We start from the raw sequence: 21,894 nt of genomic DNA on the forward strand, positions 1-21,894 counted from the left end.
TCGCCACCCATGATGGTGAAGGTAGGGGTTAGGTTTACAGGTACACTGTACAATAACATTTATTTACAAAAAGACAATCATATTGCAATTATTTAAACCGGGATTTGTACTTCACAATCAGCTGTGCTTCGGGTGGGCATGGCACAGTCGCAATGTTCGGTGGCAATGGATCACTGCTCTGCACAGAAACGTCCAAAATTCCATATCTGTGCTTCTCTAACACAGCAACAATAAGGCCTTTCACAAAGTCGAACTGCATTTCATCATAGACTGGTTTGATCACCCATTGCTTACTTCGTTTTGAAAACACCTTAGTGTAGCGAGGCATCCTTACTTTACCCCTAGTCCTAGATTGTTCACGTCCGACATTGCTGTTATGGGCCAAGACCGCTAGTAGAGTGCGATGTTTCATGCCCCGAAAGCTTAAATGCAAGCGCTTTGGCCTGTACTTTAGGCACATATTGTGGAACACCTCCAAATCTCCTGTGTGACAGAATTATGTCAGTCCTCTCAAATCTCTTGATAGAGTTTTGTCGAAAACAATCTTCTCAATGGCTTTGTGTGTCGGTGAAGATGGAATCAACCACTTCTTCTTCCGTGCCTCCTCTGGGGACAAAGGGCCATGTTCACATTGGTGGAAATGTTCATTTGCTGTCCAGCGGTGAACGTTGGTACAGTGGTGCATCAGTGACCGCCATTTTTCAAGTAGTATTTCCACTGACCCCTCACAAGTTTTTGAGCTCCACCAAAGATGGTTGGTGATAGAATGTGACCACTGCAAAATACTTTCAAAACCTTTTTTTTTTCACTGCAGCCGAGATTTTCTTATTGATTGATTTAGCAAGATGCCATACGTCAAATTGATGTTTAATATGTGGGAACTGCTCTCTCTTGGCAATTGAAACGTGTCTATCCGTGGCTATGAGGTCGATGTGCATTCCCCTTGATTGTAGATATTCCACTGATTTTATAAATCCTAGTTTCTCCATGGCCACTGACGATGTACATTGTGTTACCTGCACGACCACCAAACTCACAATTTTCTTACTATCCATGTCCTGAAAGTGGTAGGTGCAGTACTTGGCAGAAAATCCAGGGCTGTCGCACTGTCCATCGCCGGCTAGCCTGAATCGTTTGCCTTCGAATGTACTTGCTAGAGACAATTGTTCAATTTTCCAAGCATCACTAATGGCCGGAAACAGATAATCATGTTGGTATATGTAGTACCGCGCTTTAGAAATGAAATGGAGTCCCACAAACTGAAAGAAAGCCTCTAACTTTCTAAAACTGGAGCCACTAAAAAGTGATGCAGCTGCACACAGTAGATTGCCTGCTGGCAGTTTCCCCAGCATCGGTTGTGCAGACCATGAGAACCTATGATTTAATCTACAGGCGGCATTAATTTTGACGTTACTGCCTTTTATTTGACAAGTCACATTAATCAATGGCTTCCCACATACTTTCCCTCTAATGGAATGCACACATTTCAGCATACTTATAATTTCCATCAAACAACTGTCAAATACAATGTATTTGCTCTCTTTCATTAAACTGTCATCCTGCATCAACGTTGTTTCGGCCTGTGACGTTGTGGAGATTTCAACACATTGGAAAGTAATATCGCTGATATCAAGTTCTGATGCGTCTATGGATGCTGCGGCTGGTTCATTCTCTGTCATTTCAGAACACAACAATGTCGACAGGTTTTTTGGTGGCAAATTTTTGGCGGGTGTAGATTGTGTAAATTGATCTGCAACTACTTCAGAGCTATCTTCAATACATTCAATAACATCTTCTTGTGGTGGTGCGGTCGCACTGTAGCTATGGTCCAATGCAACTTTGCTGTAGTCTCCAAACACAGTTAATTCATGTTCTGGCCATTGGACATGAGCATCTCGAGCCTGAACACGCCTCGCCTCAATTAATAGTTCCTCCATAGTGTACACGGTCTAGCAAGCCACATCTCTCATTCGCTTCACTTTCTGTGTGTGTATAGTTCTGACACCCACGGGTAACTGGAGGAGAGATTGGAAAAGGGATGTTCAGTTTAAAAACAAGATGGAGTGTAGTAGAATTGACTGGAAAAAAACATAAAATAGTCCCCAGCACAAACATTTTTTTAAAGTTATGAACTGTTTGTAACTAACCTTTTTTTGTTTTTTTTTCTTTGCAACTTTTTTGACTCGACCTTCAACATCTGCACGCTGTAGCTCCGATTTGTTTCCGCATGTCCTCCCTTCCTCTTGCGCTGCAACGACTATATTTTCTGTATCCGCATAGACAGCACGGAATGAGGCTCCATCGTCTCCCTGAAACATAGTACTTTCATTACTATGTATCAAAATATTGTTAGCATAAAACACACGTGAGGACGAACACACAGGTACATCTCAATAGCCAAACACGATTTAAATATTGTGTGCAACAATCAAAGGACAAGTATTCGACCAGTGATGATCTATTTCAATGGAACTGTCAGTATCCATACCTCTGGCTCTGCATGGACTGCCATGAATGGTTGTATTGGAGAGGAGGCATCCGCATCTCCCTGAAACACAGTACTTGCATTAGTATGCTTTTCAATATTGGAAACACAACACACACTTGGGGTAGACGGCACAGGTACATATAAAAAGATAACCACAAATGATGCATTGTCCAAATGAATCAAGGAAAATCCAAATATGATCACATTTCATCGACTTATTTCAACGATTCCTTTACATCTGCATCATCTAAATGAGATGTTGTGATTGTGGTGGAAGCTCCGTCGTCTCCCTGAAACACAGTACTTGGATTAGTATGGTTTTCAATATTGGAAACATAACACACACTTGGGGTCGAACGCACAGGTACATATAAAGAGATCACCGCAAATGATGCATTGTCCAAAAGAATCAAGGAAAATCTAAATATGATCACATTTCATGACTTATTTCTCCGATTTATTTACATCTGCATCATCTAAATTGGATGTTGTGATTGTAGTGGAAGCTTCGTCGTCTTCCTGAAACACAGCACTTGCGTTAAAAGGGAAGAAAGTATAGCAAATGGAATCACGTTATATGATCACGCATGATGGAGCTGTCATTATCCATACCTCGTGCTGCTGAAGAATATCTATGGATGTTGCAAATGTAGTGCGCACTTCCGAAAGCTGTTGCGCCGATTCGTATACGCATGGTCCCGCTTCCACTTCCCCTGGAATTACTTGAATGTCAGGCTCTGCATCAAGTGCAGGGGTTGACGCTCCATCAACTGCCTGAAACATAGTACTTGCATTAGTGAGGATTGCAATAGTGAAAACATAACACACACCTGGGGTCGACAGCACAGGTACATATCAACGGCTAACCACGAATGAAACATTGTGTAGAACAATCAAACGACAAGAATTCCAGCTCTGATGATGACGCTCGATGGAGCTGTCAGTATCCATACCTCCTGCTGTTGAAGAACATCTAGAAATGTTGTAGATGTGGCGGACGCTTCAGCATCTCCCTGAAAGACAGTACTTGCATTAGTATGGATAACACTAATTATAACCGAAAACAAACACCAGTGGACGATAACTAAGGTGTATATCAATTGGAAAGCACTAACCAAACATTCGGTAAAATGATTACACAATAAAATAAAAATATTACATGACATGCATAAAACAGGTCTGTAGCGGATTAGCCTAGTAAGATTACCTGATACGCGCTAGTAGTGGTTGATAACTGCTACCACGTCAAGGATGTAGAATGTTCTTGCTTCAGATTCAAGGGATAGTCAAGAAGTTGTAAAGGTAAATTAATGATTGATAAAGAAATGCCAATATTAAAAATAGCCATGTAAGGCGACAGAATACTTGTAAAATGCTCAATACAGCACAGTTCCCTGTTCCCATATATATACATTTCGTTTGTGGGTTATGAAATCGAAAAAGAATATATTGGTAAATGTCATTATTCAAAAACCTATACAATCATATCAATATCGAAATTATTACAAGGGATAGAACACCTACAATATCAATTAATCCGTTTGGATACCTTCACACTACCGCAAGGCCTAAAGCTAAATCCAGACACTTGACTCACAGGTGGCGGAATGTGGACGAATAGAGTGGGAATAGCGTTTTCGAGCAATTTCCGTGTGGTTCGCCGTTTATTCTTCTTTGTTACCCAAGATGTTGTGTACATGTCCAAGGAAAAGTGCCGGCTGCAGATGCGGTATCGATCACCCCTCTTGTCCTGTAAGACTTGTTGGACTCTACTTTCCAGCTCATCCGGTGGATATCTGCAATGTCTGACCCATTCTCTTATTCGATCAACAGTTTTCGGGAATACATGCATTGTAGTGCCTTCAGATTTCGCATGGGTCTTCGAAGGGCAACCGCTAATCGAACAGGCAGGCATTGTTGATAAATCTGAAAAGTAAATATCGACATTATTATACAATCTTCAAGAATAAAGATTTGATACAAAAGTAAATGAATCATACAATGATCAATGCAAGGTTTGTTTTGGTCGCAGGAACTATACGAGTTCATTATGTGCAGCTTAGTATTTGCATAAGTTGCAGAAATGTATAAATGATGTGACTAAAAACTGAACATGTGACTCATCCCTTGGATGTTCTGTATTGCACGAGAAGGAAACATGCTTACATCATAGACTGGACCACCGAAGGATGCAATTCGATGACAATTGACACAGATGAAAATAAATAGATCTATTGATAGCATAGCAATGGAAATTCAAGTCAATAGCAATGAGACCAATGAACATAGCACAATTGGGTACTCTTCTCGCAAATAGATAGAAATTTAAAAATCTGCGAAATATGACCAGGATACATGGCCTTACCTTGACCAACAAACAGTTGGATTCAGCAAGCAGAGCAGTATGTTGCGGGAGAATAGGTGGATGGCCACAGGTAGCGCACTGATGGGTATGCTCGAAGCGGTCACAGAAGTTCACGGATAGCACGACGACGAGCAGATTAGCATAGATCTCAGTGGTTCCCAGGTAGCACGTTCAGGAATTGACTTGCAAAGCACAAAGATGTTTTCATGAGACATATCGAGTGGTTTTTAAAGTATTAGAAACTGGGGTGTTTGTGAATGAATGACGTATGTATGTCGTGGTATTAGGGAGGCAGCCTGCTTGAAGGGGAGGCCTGCATGGAGACACGGGGTCTGAGGAGGCCATGTGACCGATGGCCCCTTGGCATGGGACACCTTTTGAAGTGTACATGTAGTTTGGCACCTTGGCCTTTCGCGCCCCTGACAGCCCCCCATGCCAGCGCTCATCCACTGGCGCGAACCGCCTTTTGATACAGGGGGGTGGGATGGATGGCCCTGGGTCGTGCAGATAAGGCACAGGAAGACCGCTGAATGGAGACACTCTTATGTGGATTGCAGGGGGGCGGCCTGCCTCAGGGGAGGCCTGCCTGGAGACACGGGGTCTGAGGAGACCATGTGAACAATGGCCCCTTGGCGTGGGACACCTTTTGAAGTGTACATGTAGTTTGGCACCTTGGCCGTTTGCGTCCGTCACAGCCCCCCATGCCAGCGCGCATCCACCGGCGCAAACCGCCTTTGATACAGGGGGTGGGATGGATGGCCCTGGGGCGTGCAGATAAGGCACAGGAAGACTGCTGAATGGAGACACACTTATGTGGATTGCAGGGGGGCGGCCTGCTTCAAGGGGAGGCCTGGCTGGAGACACGGGGTCTGAGGAGGCCATGTGACCGATGGCCCCTTGGCGTGGGACACCTTTTGAAGTGTACATGTAGTTTGGCACCTTGGCCTTTCGCGCCCCTGACAGCCCCCCATGCCAGCGCTCATCCACTGGCGCGAACCGCCTTTATAGCAATATATAGTATATCGCCTTTATATCAATGATAGTATATTGTTGCTCATCAAAAACAAATGCCACACACCGGAGATTCTTGTGAGCACAGACCCACACTTCAACCGGTGTATTATAGTGGTCAAGACCCTAAGGCCTGTATAATCCAATGGTAATTGTTAGTATAGATATATGTGTGACTTTTATAGAGACATAACCTACTGAAAGACTTTGAACAAGTGTTATTTAGTGCATGCATTATCGAGAATATGTTATGTTAGCTTAGATAGATAGTGACCACCCTGCTTCACAGCGACCAGACCTTCACCCATTCGGAGCACAGATGTCTGACGTCCATCCTTGAATGGAGACACACTTGATTCATTAAAAAAATCGAAACACACGTTGTTAAAATATATGTGGTGTTTTATTTTGTATCTTATTTTCATGACACAAAAATACAAGACTTTAAAGATTATACAGGTCAGGTTGCAGCACAGCGAGAGAAAATCCCTTGTACTGACCGCTGTCACTCAGGAACGTTTCTCTAATGGCACGAACGGCACAAGCAGGTATCACTCTTCGAACGCGGTGTCCAAGCCTCCCGTGGAGCCACCATGTAAAGGAACTATAGGCCACCAGCCTGTACCACCTGTGAAAAGGAATGAAACAAACTGTTTTTAAATGACCAAGATAAGTTTAATAAACGTTTGTTGTCAATGACAATTCTTGTAACTAATGGCATTCTGCACGGACAAATGCTATCTAGACAATGCACACTATTGAACGACTTACATGCGTTACAATGATATGTAGATGTAATTTTGGATATAGTAGAAGAACATGAAATAGGAGTGGCATGACAAGCAGAGTATACTTGCTCATTACTCGGATTACGAGGACGAACAGTTGCGCGAAGTTCATGCATAAGCACCATCATTATTCTCAACACGGCCCGTGTGAGGCAGGCTGCCCTGAAGTCTGGCAGCTCGGTGATGCATTGCGGTCGTGGCTCGCCTTCCGAAATGTAGGCCAGGCATCCCGAGTTTTCTCGGCAGCAGCAGTTCTCATCCTCAGTTGGCATAAGCTCGCACCAATTGCATGTGCACCAGGTGGAGACGCCGTCCATTCGACTAGGCCCAGGCTCTTCATCTGTTGATTCGTCCTGCCAACTGCCGTCCGAATCCCCATCGTTTTCGCGTGCTTCCCTTTCCAGTAGTTCCTCCTCGGTATACTCAGGCTCGTACATGTAGGGCATTATTGTAGCCATTGTGTGGTAAACAGAGTAAAATAATTTACCAAGATGGTACAGGTGTTCACACTGGCTACAAGCGGCGAAGGTAGCTGACCAGAGCACTGAAACGAGTGACAGAATACTCAAAGTAACACAGAGAGAGGAATGGAATCGAAAATCTGCTGCTGTGTGTTGTGAAACGGTCTGTTTATACTTATTGGGGAAAGAGGCGTCCTGCCATTTCCATGGCGACACGTCATTAGCTGAAGCGCAGCGAATGTTGACACGAGACGTGCTTTGGCGTTGGGAAATGGGCGGTACGAGTCTGCTGATGACAGGCTCAGGGGCGGGGGAATTGATTTAGTGCCGCAAAAGCAGGTCAGCCAGGGCGATGGGGGAAAAGATAGGATTATCAGAAAATGGCGGCTCCCTGGTGCTTGTTTTCGCGTGCGTTTAATGGACGAAAACTCGGGTAAGGTCCATAGGAAATTTTTCTAAAATCGAGCCACTGAGGCTTAAAAAAACATGGCCGACCCGTAGGGACAATAACATTTTTTACTAGACCATGCCTTTAAGGATGCGGCTTTGGCTCTGATTATGGCTGATTTGTATTTCTTTGCTATTTTGTCAAATCCGTGTTTGGAGGAGTCGCTAGGGGGGGTCTTCTTCAAATGGGGGTCTGAGGGCAAGCACTGTGAGGAAGGGAATTAGCCTTTATTTGGTCAGCAGGTGGAATCTTCTAGTGAGGGCAGGGCAAGGGGTGTCTCTGGTTTAAGGGTGACCTTGGCAGTGTTGAGCTCAAAGAGAATGACATGGTGGTTTGACCTTCTGACCAGGGGATGGGAGAGATGGAAGTGTTGGTAGGGGGGCAGTTATGGTGAGCAATCCAATCAAGGGTGCAACCTTTAATGTGGGTGGGCTTAGTGTCGGCGTGTTTGAATCCTAAAGTGGTTATAGATTTGGCCAGTGCAGTGGCTGGGGCGTCGTTTGGATCGTTGAGGCCAAGGTTAAGGTCTCCTAGGAGGATAGCCATTGTGGTTTTCTTTAGGTTGTTGGTGATGGAGTGTGTGAGGCCCTCTTGGAAGTCAGTAACAGGCCCTGGGGGCATTAGACGGTGTGGCGGGCAGTGGTACAATTGGGTGAGGGTTTGATCTTAAGGAAAAGGTAGTCACTGTTGTTTCCTAATTCGCTGTTGATCTTTCTGATTGGGATAGTTTCCTTAGCTATGATAGCATCTTCGCCTCCTTTCAGGTGGGGGCGGTCTTGCCTGATAATGTTGTAAGCCGGCGGGATGGCTGGGGCGAGGGCAGGGCCGGAGGCTTCATCAAGCCAGGTCTCACTGATTATGAGATCAAGATTGTGGCTGGAGATTGGGTCGTGTATGTTCAAGGCATGGGCTGAGAGCGAGCGAGTGTGCGTTGATGAGGGTTCAGCTGAGTGGTGGGGTGGGTTTGCCAGGTTTAGTGGGGAGTAGAGTAGAGTAGAGTAGAGTAGAGTAGAGTAGAGTAGAGTAGAGTGGGTTGCTAGGGTGGGCGAGTAGCACAGTAGAGAGCGTTTCTGACTCTAGGGCATTTACATTAGCATGCAAGTCAGAGCATTGATGGGCGGGTCGTGAGTGGATAATATGGGGACTTGGATATTTGAATGTGCGGGCAGGGGCCGGGCAGAGATCAGCAATAAGGGGAGGCACACATGGGTACACAACATTTGCATTTTCAGGCAGGGCCGGGCAAAGTTCAGCAATAGGTGGAGGCACACATGGGTACACAACATTTGCATTTTCAGGCAGGGCCGGGCAAAGTTCAGCAATAGGTGGAGGCACACATGGGTACACAACATTTGCATTTTAGGCAGGGCAGAGCAGGGCAAAGTTTTTTTTTTTTTTTTTGCACTCGAAAGCGATGGTTTGGAAGTTTTTAAAGGGAGAAGATTGCAGACCGTTTGCTACGTTAGTCAGAATTTGTGATTGATTGTGTTTCTTCTAGTGCCTTACAAGACCGACGTTGTAGATGATAGGTTTTCATACGCACGATGTTTACTTAACGGGTAGCCATTTGGTGCGCACAGAACATTGCGTATAGAAATACAATTGCTCTGTCCAACTGCGAGGACACCCATGTGCCAACACACACACTCACATACAGTACATGTCAAACCGACGTGGCAATTTACAGTTGTACATCATAGCATGTTTTTATAGCATAATAACATTGTGCACCCATTTGCTAACTACGAATCAAAATACATACAACCGATGAAATCTGCTCTAATTTGAAAGCCACCTATGCATTTTCTGGTGTCTATCTCTAAGAGAAGGACTTTCCTTGTCATGTAAAATGAAAGGTACAATCAAATGCCTTGCGTTATGATGTGTGAATAGCTGACTAGTTTACATGTTTTAAATAACTATCCGTTTACTATAAATAGAATCAATGTAATTTGATACCCAAAAAAAACGGGATCGCTTCCTCCTCACCGTATATGCCTGGGCGTTTAGATTCGGCTTTTGGGTGGCGCTATAGCGTCACAAATATGTCAACTATTGACACAGGAACAGATAGAAGCGAGATGTGAGGAGGGACACCACTTGTGGGCGTTGTGTGGGTTATTACCCACCTATTGACTGCTCATGTTCATGCTAATCTCTATGGCCATTACCACCAACTACCTTACCCCTCCCCGAATCCAAAACACATCCTGCTGTGATCTCATAGTGCTAGCTCTATGGCACGGCAATATCCAACGTCTTGGCGTGTGTGGGTGTGTCATGTTTTTTTTTCTTCCCAAAGCAGTCCTCTGAGAGTAAATGGTTTACTTACAGCTGTATATGAGCTACTGGAGTAATACAAAACATTTTGTCATAATCTGTGCTGGGCTTGATTATGGCTATGAATGTTGTGTTGTTGAAGAGAGGGGCATATGTCGTAATCTGTGCTGTGCTTGATTATGGCTATGAGTGTTGGGATGGTGTGATGTCACTAACATTCTAGGTGGAGTGTTGGTGTGGTGATGTCACTGGGACTCTAGGTGAAATGTTGATGTATGTTTGGTCTGCAGGGTTCTACTGGTGTCAGTTGGACCTAATGTGCTGGGCTGGATGGATGTCCCTGTGCTTTCTCTACCTTATAACTAGGAGAAATAAACCTACATGTAAACTACATACCTTCTGGAGTTCCTGATTGGGAGGAGGCTTAGTTTATATCACTGGCGACGAGGATGGTTCCTGAGCTGCTGGGAATGGGCAGCTGGTGAGAAGCGCTGCCTTCCAGGCAGGCATCCATCAAAGAGGAAGAAGCTGCAGGCCCGGCGGTACTGCGGTGGTCCAGGGTAGGGCCAGGAAGGGGATCCTGCCAGTCGGGATGCCAGGTGGCCAAAGGAGTGGCTGTGCAGCAGAAGTTGTGGTCTGAGCAGCCCATCCTTGTCCCGCTTTGCTTTGGCTATTGTGGATTAGCCAGAGGTGGCTGGCGTTGGAGCAGCAGTGGCAGGAGCCCCATGTTGGAGGGATCGGAGGTGGCGTCTGTTTAATCCTGCATGCCGGGCTGGTGCTGGAGAAGCGGAGGTGTGGCCGTGATTATCCTTCAGGTGCCTGGCGTTTCAGGAGCGGCTGAGGGCCCTGTGCAAGATTGGAGGAGGCTTAATCCAATCTCTGTGTGTGCTGTGCGCCTTGATCAATGCGCATGTTACGGTATGGAGCCAGTCTCTGTATGCAAGGTTTCAGGCAGGCCGGGCGGTGTGCAGTACAGGGCCGTGCAGCGTGAGCAGAGCGGCGGCTTGAGAGTCACCAATCATCTTGGTGGGCCGGCCAGAGGTGTTTCCTCTGTGGAGCCGGCAGCGGAAAAGGTGAATGCGGTTGGAGGTAGGCCAGCGTTGGTGGGCGGAGGACAGGCATTCCAGTGGGCCCAGCTGGAACACAACACCCAGCTGGAACGCAACAACCTCTTGGAACGCAACGTCCGCTTGGAACGCAACGTTGCTTGTGAGTGTCTTGCCGGCGTTGGAGTCGGAAGCTATTGTTGGCATTGGTGAGCACAGGAATAATATTGGGACACATGCCATGGTGGCGTGCTCCTCATTTGGACTGGATTTTCCAGGTGTTCATGATTTTTCCGCACAGCTGGAGGTTGCTGAGTGTATGCCTGCAGGAAGATGTTTGTCATGGGAGCCGGTGAGAAGCGTGGTGATCTGGTTTGCTTTAATGGGGATTTACAATCTTTTTGCTGGAAAAACGTGCAAGCTGCATGTAGATAGTGCATGTTCAAGAAGGCTGGTAAAGTGGCGGGTGCTGGATCCGGACCAGTGAGGCATATGTAACATGAAAAAGGAACTAACAAAGGACTAAACAGAGGTATGTGTTTGGTGAGGCTGGTTTTAATGGTTAATGCTGTTTGTATTTACGTTGTGGCCTCTGGGGTGAAAAAATATTTGGGTTGGTCCTGGGTCAATGTTACTTGTTTAAAGGCCTGTTATGTTTATATTATATTGTTGTGTTTATGTATGTGGCATGCTGTTAGGACATGTCTTTGGGTTTTCGGTATGGACTCGTGGGTGTGGGGTCCATGGGAAATGGTAATGTTTGTTTTTACAATGTTTTCTTCGCAGGTTGGTTGGAGTGGACATGTGGGTGGGGGTATGGCGTAGGAACTTTAACGCCATGTCACTTGCATCCATATTTGCATTTACAATTACTTGCCATGCATTTTGTTGTTTTGCATTTCAGGGACATGTTGGGGTTTGGCGCAGGACTTTAGCGCCATAGAGTTGATGAGGTTATCCCTTAATGTGGGGTTTTAATGTTGTCCTGCGGTGGTGTTTGTTATGTTCGTAGGGGCATGTCCCCTGGTTATGTGTGGATGATGTCAGTATTGTAGGGGGGCAGTGAGGTGCTGTCTGGGTCATTTTTGGGGGCAGTGAGGTGCTGTCTGACTCATTTTAAGGGGGCAATTAGGTGCTGTCTGGGTTATTTTGGGGGCAGTGAGGTGCACTCTAACGGACGGTGAGGTGCTGTCTGGGTTTTAAGGGCAGTGAGGTGATGTCTAGCGGGCAGTGAGGTGCTGTCTGGCTCATTTTAAGGGGGCAGTGAGGTGCTGTCTGGCTCATTTTAAGGGAGCAGTGAGGTGCTGTCTAGTAGGGGTGTCACAGTATTAGTTTTATGATGGTACAATAACCTTATTGCCAAATGACGGTATATCATGGTTATCGCGGTATAGCAGGTGGAGTTAACTAATCTTAACAAATATTTTCTTAAAAGTCATAAATTGTCAGATTTATCATCACAAACAAAACCAGGCACCCAGGGTCAGAATTGGGCTTTTCAACATACTTTCCACTGAAATGCCACCCCTTGCTTCCATCAAGCACAAACACACATGTGGAGAGGAGGAGGGGGGGGGGGGGGGCAGCCCTGCTGCGACTGGCAAACCAAACTGAATAGCTTTTCTTAAGTGGTCCTTTAGGCTTTTAGCTCCCCCACTGGCTACAGGTGAAGATGAACATGTTGCCATCTTGATAACCTGCATGCCAGAGATCATTGGAGCCTGATGGTAGTATACGCACACACGCACACGCGCACGCACACGCGCACTCTCTCTTTACGTTACAGCCTTTAGTTTACTTGCGGGCCAAAAGGTGTTCAGTAATCATGGTCATTTTACCCTTTGGTATGGCAGCAAGGAATACCCTTAGAGATGAGTAAATTTTACAGTGTGACTTATTATATGTAAATTCAATGATAGAATCAGGGAAATCCCCCATTGTCATATGTTTAGAAAACATTATCCATTATAAATATATAAACCCCAAAGCCGCCAACCCAAAGTAAACCCTTTTCCTTCTTGGCACTGTATTTATTCTTCCTATTGCTAACATATTGATTTTGTGTCAGGCACGTGTGGTTTATGGAATGGCATTAAAAACTGCTCCAACTGAAAACTACTCGGCAGACGGCACATCCAACGGTGCAGGACCAAGACTGCGCAGCACTTGCTTACTGCAGCCTTTCCAAATCAGATTGAAAAGCACACTTAACGGTATGAACGGTATACCGGTATAAACAATGTGACGGTTATTATTGTTCAATTAAGTGGTTCACGTTATCTTTAACGGTATACCGTAATACCGTTACATCCCTACTGTCTAGCGGGCGGTGAGGTGCTGTCTGGGTTATTTTAGCGGGCAGTGAGGTGCTGTCTAGCGGGCAGTGAGGTGCTGTCTGGGTTATTTTAGGGGGCAGTGAGGTGCTCTCTAGCGGGCGGTGAAGTGCTGTCTGGGTTTTAAGGGCAGTGAGGTGCTGTCTAGCGGGCAGTGAGGTGCTGTCTGGTTCATTTTAAGGGGGCAGTGAGGTGCTGTCTAGTGGGCAGTGAGCTGCTGTCTGGGTTTTTAAGGGTGGTAAGGTGCTTTTTGAGTAAGTTATGGTGACAGTGTTGTGTTGTTATGGAATTCAGTGGTAGGATCATAGTTTTGGTTGGATTTATTTGGTGTTGGGCACAGACATGGTGGCCACATGTCTGTGCGGGGATTAGATGGTGAGTGGGTTAGTTTTGGTTGCGATGCAAGGGGTCTCCACAGTGAAGGATTTATTTTTGGTTCTTCCATTGTTGTGTTGCATTCAGCGGGTTTGTAGCTGAGTGGGTTCAGGTTCTGGGGAGAGCTTGTGCTTGAGTTATTTTTTCTGTATTTTCCATTTAACATCTTGGTTAGATGTTGGGGTTGTAGCGGTTTGGCTCAGAGGGAGTAGAAAATGGTTTCTGAGCTGTAACTTTTCTGGTGATATTGCACTTGCGATGGGTCTCTAACATGGTTCTAGTGTTGTGTTGTTGAAGAGAGGGGGATATGTCATAATCTGTGCTGTGCTTGATTATGGCTATGAGTGTTGGGATGGTGTGATGTCACTAACATTCTAGGTGGAGTGTTGGTGTGGTGATGTCACTGGGACTCTAGGTGGAATGTTGATGTATGTTTGGTGTGCAGGGTTCTACTGGTGTCAGTTGGACCCGAGGTGCTGGGCTAGATGGATGTCCCAGTGCTTTCTCTACTTTACAACTAAGAGAAATAAACCTACATGTAAACTACATACCTTCTGGTGTTCCTGATTGGGAGGAGGCTTAGTTTATATCACATTTCCATCTGTTCCTTGCACTTAATCCCTGTTAAAAATAAGCACTGCGAAAGCCATCAGTATCGTCTTGTTTTGTTACGTGGTTAATTTCAAAGCAATACTGAACGACTTTCTCTCAGATCTAAATGTTAATTATTGGCGTTTACTTTTTAATGGTAATTACTGTATACACAGACGCTTCATATGTGTGGAGTTCGCACTAGATCACAAGGCTACATTGCAATACATTCCCAAACACAGCCAATGATTTCCATCCACGTGATCTATGAGGAATGGAGCTTTAGAACAATCCGGACAACAGCAAAGAAGGAACACGAAGAATTTCTTGCTCATTCCAACACGTTGGATTTTATATTTTTACGAAGAACTCTGACGCGGCTGTCCACGAAAAACGACAAGCTAAGCACTACTTACAAGCGTCTGTATGTGGATGGCGAACAGGGTGAGAAATGAAGGGCACGCCCCTTCTTCATCCCAGTGCGAACTAGCTGTTCTGACTACAGATCAGAAGTTGATAACAGCTGATGAGGTAGCCAGTTTGATCGTTTCATGAACATACATGTTCAACTTTTTTAATGATTTATTTACCCCTGCATGACTGCCCTCGTTACAGTGTATCCTCCTCTCCCAGTAAGCACCACTAACGTGTACCTCCGTAGGTAAGCACTGCACCATGATACTCTATTGACAGCCCTCGTATTAGTATATACTGTTCCCCCATATGACAATCTGTTCTTCGATGGCCCCACCCCTTGTAATGTAATGAGTCTGCCCTAATAAATCACATGCGCGCGGCAATGGAACCCACAATCAGTTACTGTGTTCAGTGTTTGTTTTGCTGGATTCCATATCGTGCTAATTAACTACAGTAGCTTGTATTCGCCCTCATGGAGACGCGTGTGTTCGCCATAGCTAGCAGTAAACGCGCATTAGGAAAGCTACTATTTTTGAAGTGCGTACAGGCATTTTTCTGGCATTGAGCTAGTGGTACTACTTGGTCATAGGATGGCAACATCCGCTAAATGTTAGTAGGGAGATTATGATCATGCCAAAACGGTTGGCTCTTTACTAAGCAAAGTGTTTGCGAGTGTGGTATTTACACGAAGTTGTTTAGTGCAACACATAGTGATGGCGTTTGATAGTGTGTTGGCTAATAACCCATTGATAACTGCACCGATAGCCCGCACACAAATAATTTGTATGTGTTTGATGAAATGGTGTGCAACCTGCAAAAGTGATGTCCTTGCAAAACTGCTTGCTCTACCATTGCCTGTTTCAACAGGCATTCAGTGGCGCTGGTCAGTGCATGGTTGTGTGAAGGATGCGAGTTTTGAAGAAGCTTCCCCTTGTAATTATACACAGAAGGTTTTTAAACCTTCCTCTTGTTGTACCCAGAGGATAACCTAGGGGCGCCAGGCCACCTGGCAAAGGTGCCCATTAAACATGAGTTGACTGTGTAAATGAAGATGCAGGCTACGCAACTAGCATTGGCAATGCCAACCTTTTGGTCTATTTTGTAGGCATGGGAAAGACACTTGACAGGCATTGCCTAGTGGTACTAACTGTCACTGATGGTAGCAGCTGCAAAATGGTGCGTGTACCTGGCACATAATAGCAGAGCCTGGCAAATGTCTAGTACGTATAGACAACCCAAAACTATTGGCTTTGCCAATTATTGTTTCTTTAGGGAAATGATTGGGCGCTCAGTACCCAACTGAGCGGGAATGTTTCAGGATCTCGTGCTTTTCCCAAGTCGCATGTAATGAGCATCTTCCTATCTTTCCAGCCTTCAGTTCGTTCCTTGGTGTTGGATCTCGGGGAGGACCGCATTCTGTTGTGGGGACACCCAGATCTATATCACCTCGAAGTTTTCATCCCATATAACATTATCCAGGAAGACAGTGGCGCCCAGTTCAACAAAAGCACCAAGGTAAGTGATGGGAAGATGGTGCTGCATTTCCCGCATAAAGTAAGTTCTCCAACTTGGAACGGAATAGTTGAAAGCTTTTATGAATGCTGCATGCTTATTGTTGAGTTGCCAGAAACCCTGTGGATCGATCTCGCTCTATTGGTGGCTCTTCTGAAACACTTTAAAAAGCTTTTGATACCCATTAAGTCCCTCTCTATTTCTGTGATGAACTAGAACTACTAATTTGTCTAGACCCTCACAGCCTTCCATCAACACCAAAAGAATCCTGGATGTTGGCTTTTCTGTGAGGCTTTCTCTGTTCTTAACTTTCTGTTTTCTTCTTTTTGGAGCATTCAACGTTTTTTCTTTTCAGTTGTGTACTGGTGTTTTCTTTTCACTATCTGTTTTTTGTGTCCTGCTTGGTTTTGCTCTAACCACCCTTTCCTGCATTGATCAAAACAGACATTTAATGTTACTATAAAGTAGGCTTGTATCTATAATGATAAATATGTACGTTTGACATTAGAACTGCATCAACTTCGAAGCACCATAGTTATATTTCTTCAGTTATTCCAGTAACTATTTCGACTGTGTCCAAGCTATTCCTTATCCTACCCATCACAGATGGCGTAACAAACTCGCAATCGCAATGTAAGGTTCAAGGAATTTTATTAACAACTCTCAACTCAAGAATTCATTGAGAACAACCACCTTCTCGGTTTGTGGCAATCCTGATTCCGACCCAGGCATGGCACGGAAACTGCCCTGCTCGGCTTAAAAAATCAAATGGACAATCTCAGAGACGTCAGCAAACCCGCACTCCTTCTCTTACTGGACCTATCCGCTGCCTTCGATCTGGTGGATCATCAGACCTTATGTCACCACCTCTCCACCGCAGCCAACTTCTCTCCGAGCGCCTGTACGTGGATAACCTCCTTTCTACAGGACAGAGTCATGAAGGTTTTCTCTGAATCTTCCTGTGCCAACCCGAGTCTCATAAAATGTGGATTCCCGCAGGGCTCCTGCATTGCCCCCACACTCTACAACCTTTTCACAAGGCCACTATTCAAAATTCTAGACTCACTGGGCATTTCATACACCAACTATGCAGTGTATATATACACCAACTAGCAGGTGTTAATCCATCTCTCAGGTGTTTACCAGACCGACCTTGACACCCTCAATGCCATCTACTCTACAATCCAACTTGGATGGCAGAGAACTGGCTTTGTCTCAATAGTGAGAAGACAGAACTTCTACTAATTGGCTCTCCAGGGAATCTGGGAAAACTGGGCAAGCAATACTCTTCCTTTACTATCGACATCATCCCTATTACGGTCTCCAAAGTCATCAACTCTGGGTGTGTACATCGAACCTGACCTAACCATCAATAGGCAGGTCAATGCTGTTGCATCCGCATCAGCGTACCATTCCAAACTTCTTAATGCAGCCAGACCCTTCCTCTCCCAAGAGAATTGCCTCACTATTGCTAGGGCGATTATTGGCTCCAGGATGGACTACTGCAATGAGCTCTTTGTAGGGACCTCCTCTCGCGAAAACATGGCCAAACTCCAACTAGCTCAAAACAATGCTCTGAGAGCCGCTACGGGCATCTCTAGACATGACAACATTTTGGAAATCTGGAGAAAGGTTCATTGGCTTCCCGTCAAGGAAAGGATTGTGTTGAAAACACTGGCCTTGACACGCACATGCCTTCACGGGCTGGCACCACCCTACCTAGCCCACAGATTTATCCCCCACACCACCTCCAAACCATCAAGAATGGTCTACCCCAACAGAATACCAGTACCCACCACACACAAAGTGCGTGCTGGTGGCTCGAGCTTCCCTAACGTGGCTGCCACCTACTGGAATGCTCTCCCTCCAGAACTGCGTCAGATTGACTCTCACACAGCTTTCAGGAAAGCTATCAAGACCAGGATCTTTGTATGACAGGTCATCCTGTCACGCCTTCAACGGCTGCTCACACTGTATGATTCCTTGTAATGTTTAATGTAACTGATCACTATGTAATCGACTTTGCTCTAAGTACTTTTGTGGGGCCGCATTCTTGTAACCCTGAATCATGCCTTCATCCATTTCCTGGCTTAAATGCCCGAGCACTGTAGGGCGCTTTATAAATATATATAAATAAATAAACTCTATGTGGCAAGGGCTTTGAAGCGTTAGCATCATTTGACTATGCGTCCCACAGAGTCCCGTGGGCTTCCTCTACCCTAACCGAGGCTTCCCTGTCGCCCAAAGTTATTGGTAACCCCTAGTGTCTAGGATAATCTCTCTACCATGAGAGGACCTACAAGCCGTGGCCTTATTTATCTTTCTTCCCCCAGTACTTAAGTGCACACTATTCTAGTGTTCCCCAAAATATGTTCTTAATTATTTGAGATGGTACTTTTCTCAACCACTCGCCCACACTTTCTCCCTGATCTTGTCTCTTTCACTCCTACTCTCCCACCTTCCACTCTCACCTCTTCCTCTATCACAATCGTCTCACACTCCTCCTCTTCCCCCTGTCACTTCCCTTCCCACTCTCACATTTTCCTGTTCTACAACTCCTGCCTCCTCTATCTTTCACAACCACACCCCCTAAATTTCACCTTGCGCTCTCTCGCTCTCTTGTCCTCTCTTGCCTGTCACCTTCACCTTCTGTGCTCCCCCCCGTCCAATTTCTCTCACATCTTCTTACACTCCAATGCTACTCGCTCTACTCACTCTTGCATGCACTCAATCGCAGTTTCACACTCTCCACTGGGTACCATTCTCTCTCACACTGAATACCTCGCCTGCACTCCTATCCAACTTCTTCAGCTCGCCACCCCACCTTCCTTCCTTCCTTCTCCTGGTCTCTGTCTCCATGCACACTACCTGACCTCACCTAAACACCCTTCACTTCTTGTGTGGATCCTTCCATCACCCCTCCAGTGGGTTTTGTTTTCAACCTCACTGCTGCCTTTTGCTCCGGCCTTTCGGCCAATGTGGTGTATGGCTGCTGTCACAGATGGCCTAGAGGCAACCCCCTATCTATCTAATATCCCTCTGGGAACTATTGAGGAGTCACTCTGCTCGAAATATGGCAATGAGATGTCACAAACGGTTGTGCCTTCCAGACACTCCGGCCCGCTGGGTCTTCCCCTTTCGTGCTCTGATGTTCCTCTCCCTGTATGTCTCTATCATGCTCCCTTATCTCCTCCTACTCTTCTCTTTCCTACTCCAACCTCTGTACCTCCCTACAACCCGTGAAACTTCCTTCTCTATCCCTCCAATGTTCCTCTCTCTTTACTGCTTACCTCCACTCTCCGATATTACTCACCACTCCTCACCCTTCTCTGCACCCCTAGTACTTGAGCAATGACAAAGGGAAAGAAAAAGAGGAGCACTGCAACTGTTTAGGGTCAGTTTAATTAAATGCCGTGGACAACACAAAGAAAATGCAACCCAACAATTGGAAAAAATATATGGAAGACATGATTTCACAGGGAAAAGCCGATTTGGGGTGATGTCATGAGCTGTGCATATAGGAGCAGAGATATGGTTGTTGTGCGATGGCAGTGGTGCAGGTATGGCTACTGAGCATTTCCTAAGGACGTGCGTTGCCACCTCAGAGGTTGATATGGAGGTGCCTGAGCATGGATGAAGGCCATGGCCCAGCCGTGCTCACCTGCCACAGAGGGTGATTTGCGATGAGCCAGGGGCATGATCGGAGTCAATGCTCCAAGCAAAGTGACATGGCAGCAGGCCATACATATTGGCCCCAATGGGGTGCCTTAGGCACGCCCATAGGTAATTCTCAAGCCAACTCCACTGACCTTATTGGCTTCCTTGAGGTGCACTTTGACTCACTCAAGTCTCTGTGGTATTGTTGCAGGCAATAAGCAGGGTAGGTTTCCTATGAGGATTTCTGGAGTTTGCTGTACTATTTGTTCCATGTTTTACTTACAAAAGGGGAAGTTTGTCGAGTAGGAAGAAAGCAAAAGATGAGGCTACAGTAGCAGAGGTGGAGAAATGAAGCAAGTTTGGTTGTGACATGCATGTCTGTAGAAAGCAAAAGATGAGGCTACAGTAGCAGAGGTGGGGAAATGAAGCAAGTTTGGTTGTGACATGCATGTCCGTAGAAAGCAAAAGATGAGGCTACAGTAGCAGAGGTGGGGAAATGAAGCATGTTTGGTTGTGACATGCATGTCCGTGCGTTGCTTTTCCACAAAATGTTAGTCCAAGTTGGTGCTTGTAAGTTTTAAGTGCTCAGTTTAGATCTGTGGTGCCCAAGCAAATACCGACTGCTTGTTTGGTCATACAAATGCATATTTCATTACATGGACAGATGAATCTGTAGATTTCTTTTTCTGTGTAGCAATAGCTGCGATTGCCAAGTTCACATGGTTGTGAGACCCAGCTCCGAGGCAGGCAATCAGGGCGTCTGATTTGTAGTCTGAGCATGCACAGAGCAGCACATGTTGGGGCTCTGAATCGGACCTCTGATAGCCTCCTCCGGGCCACACGGAGGTGGGGTTCAGGGATGGATGTTGTGAATCATCCCTTGATGCTTCCTGTTTGCACGCAGATGGCCAGGACAGAGCCAGTTCCGCAGAACAGCAGAATGTATAAGTTACTTGAAACCTAAGTTTATCTTGCTCTATCTGATGCATCTGCAAGTACTGCCTGCCTCATTAAGCCTGGTGACCCTTGTGCTTTATTATATGAAAACAGTAAGGGTAATTTTGAAAGATTGTGGATTTTGCATGCTCCAATCTTCCTGCGTGCATAAAACATCTTACAGTTCTCAAGTACCCTTCGAGCTTATACCCAAAGGGTACGTGAATTGTATGGTTTATCAACAAGAGAATTTATAAAATTTCTCATGAAGACTAGGTGACTTAATACACAGGCCGATCTTTTATTTTTAATCTGTCACATTACCACTTTGATTGGAGCTAATTCACTATTCCCTGCCCCTCCCCGCCCTCGCCCCGTCCAATGTTTGGTGTATCGTTTTACAAATAGAGCATGGTTGACTTTACCATGTTAAGGAGGTAGTTGCAGTTCTCTTGCAGCTATGCAATTAGTACAGCCACAGTTGTTCAAGGGCGTCGTCCTTGTACAAGGATGACTTTGCCAACTTTTTTCTTTCTGAGATGGAGAAAATTAGACATTATCTTACTTTGCAGGCTGCTCCTACTCCCGATAGATCTACGAGCATCCTTGCTCTGCCCATTGGCCATCCCCATTTATGAGGCTGAGGTTCTTACAGTTCTCGGACTCGCCCTACCGCTGCTCCCTCTTGCTGCCCTACCTCCTCCAGTTATCAAACCTGCTCTTCCTCCATTAGTTCCTGTTTTATCTACTCGTTTTAACTATTCTTTACTTTATCTTCTGGTTACTTCTGTCTACATTTAAAGCTGACAGTATTATTCTTCTCCTCCCAAAAATCGTCCCTGGATCCTACTGAACCTTCTAATTTCCATCCCATATCGTTCCTTCATTACCTTTCTAAATTACCCCAGCATTTCATCCATTCTCATCTTAATTTATTTTGATCTTCTCCCTTCTCATCCGTCTGGTTTCCAGCCTGCCTTCTCCATGAAACCAGCTCTTCTCTCTGTTCTAAACTCTATTTCTCTTGGGTGCCATCTTAAACAGTCATCTATCCCTGTCTGCCTTGATCTTAGCACCACCTTTCCTACTGTTGCCCACCCTACTCTTCTTTCTACACTTTTTGTTTGAACGTTTCTGATATTATTCTCAAATGGGTTATTTCTTCTTTATCTTACCCTTGTTTGTT

The 21,894-nt window shown here is 45.5% G+C and overlaps 1 protein-coding gene across 1 annotated transcript in view; it reads left to right on the forward strand.

Moving 5' to 3' along the window:
* PIH1D1 (PIH1 domain containing 1) overlaps positions 1–21,894 on the forward strand; it is a 196,307-nt gene that overhangs the window by 171,941 nt on the left and 2,472 nt on the right. The window contains exon 10 of the mRNA XM_069606372.1: positions 15,975–16,118. Within this exon, the coding sequence (XP_069462473.1) occupies positions 15,975–16,118 (144 nt within the window). The remainder of the gene's footprint in view (positions 1–15,974; positions 16,119–21,894) is intronic.

The sequence above is a fragment of the Ambystoma mexicanum genome, chromosome 1p, assembly GCF_040938575.1.
Source record: "Ambystoma mexicanum isolate Mex_15411 chromosome 1p, UKY_AmexF1_1, whole genome shotgun sequence".
In the NCBI taxonomy this organism is placed as follows: Eukaryota; Metazoa; Chordata; class Amphibia; order Caudata; family Ambystomatidae; genus Ambystoma; species Ambystoma mexicanum.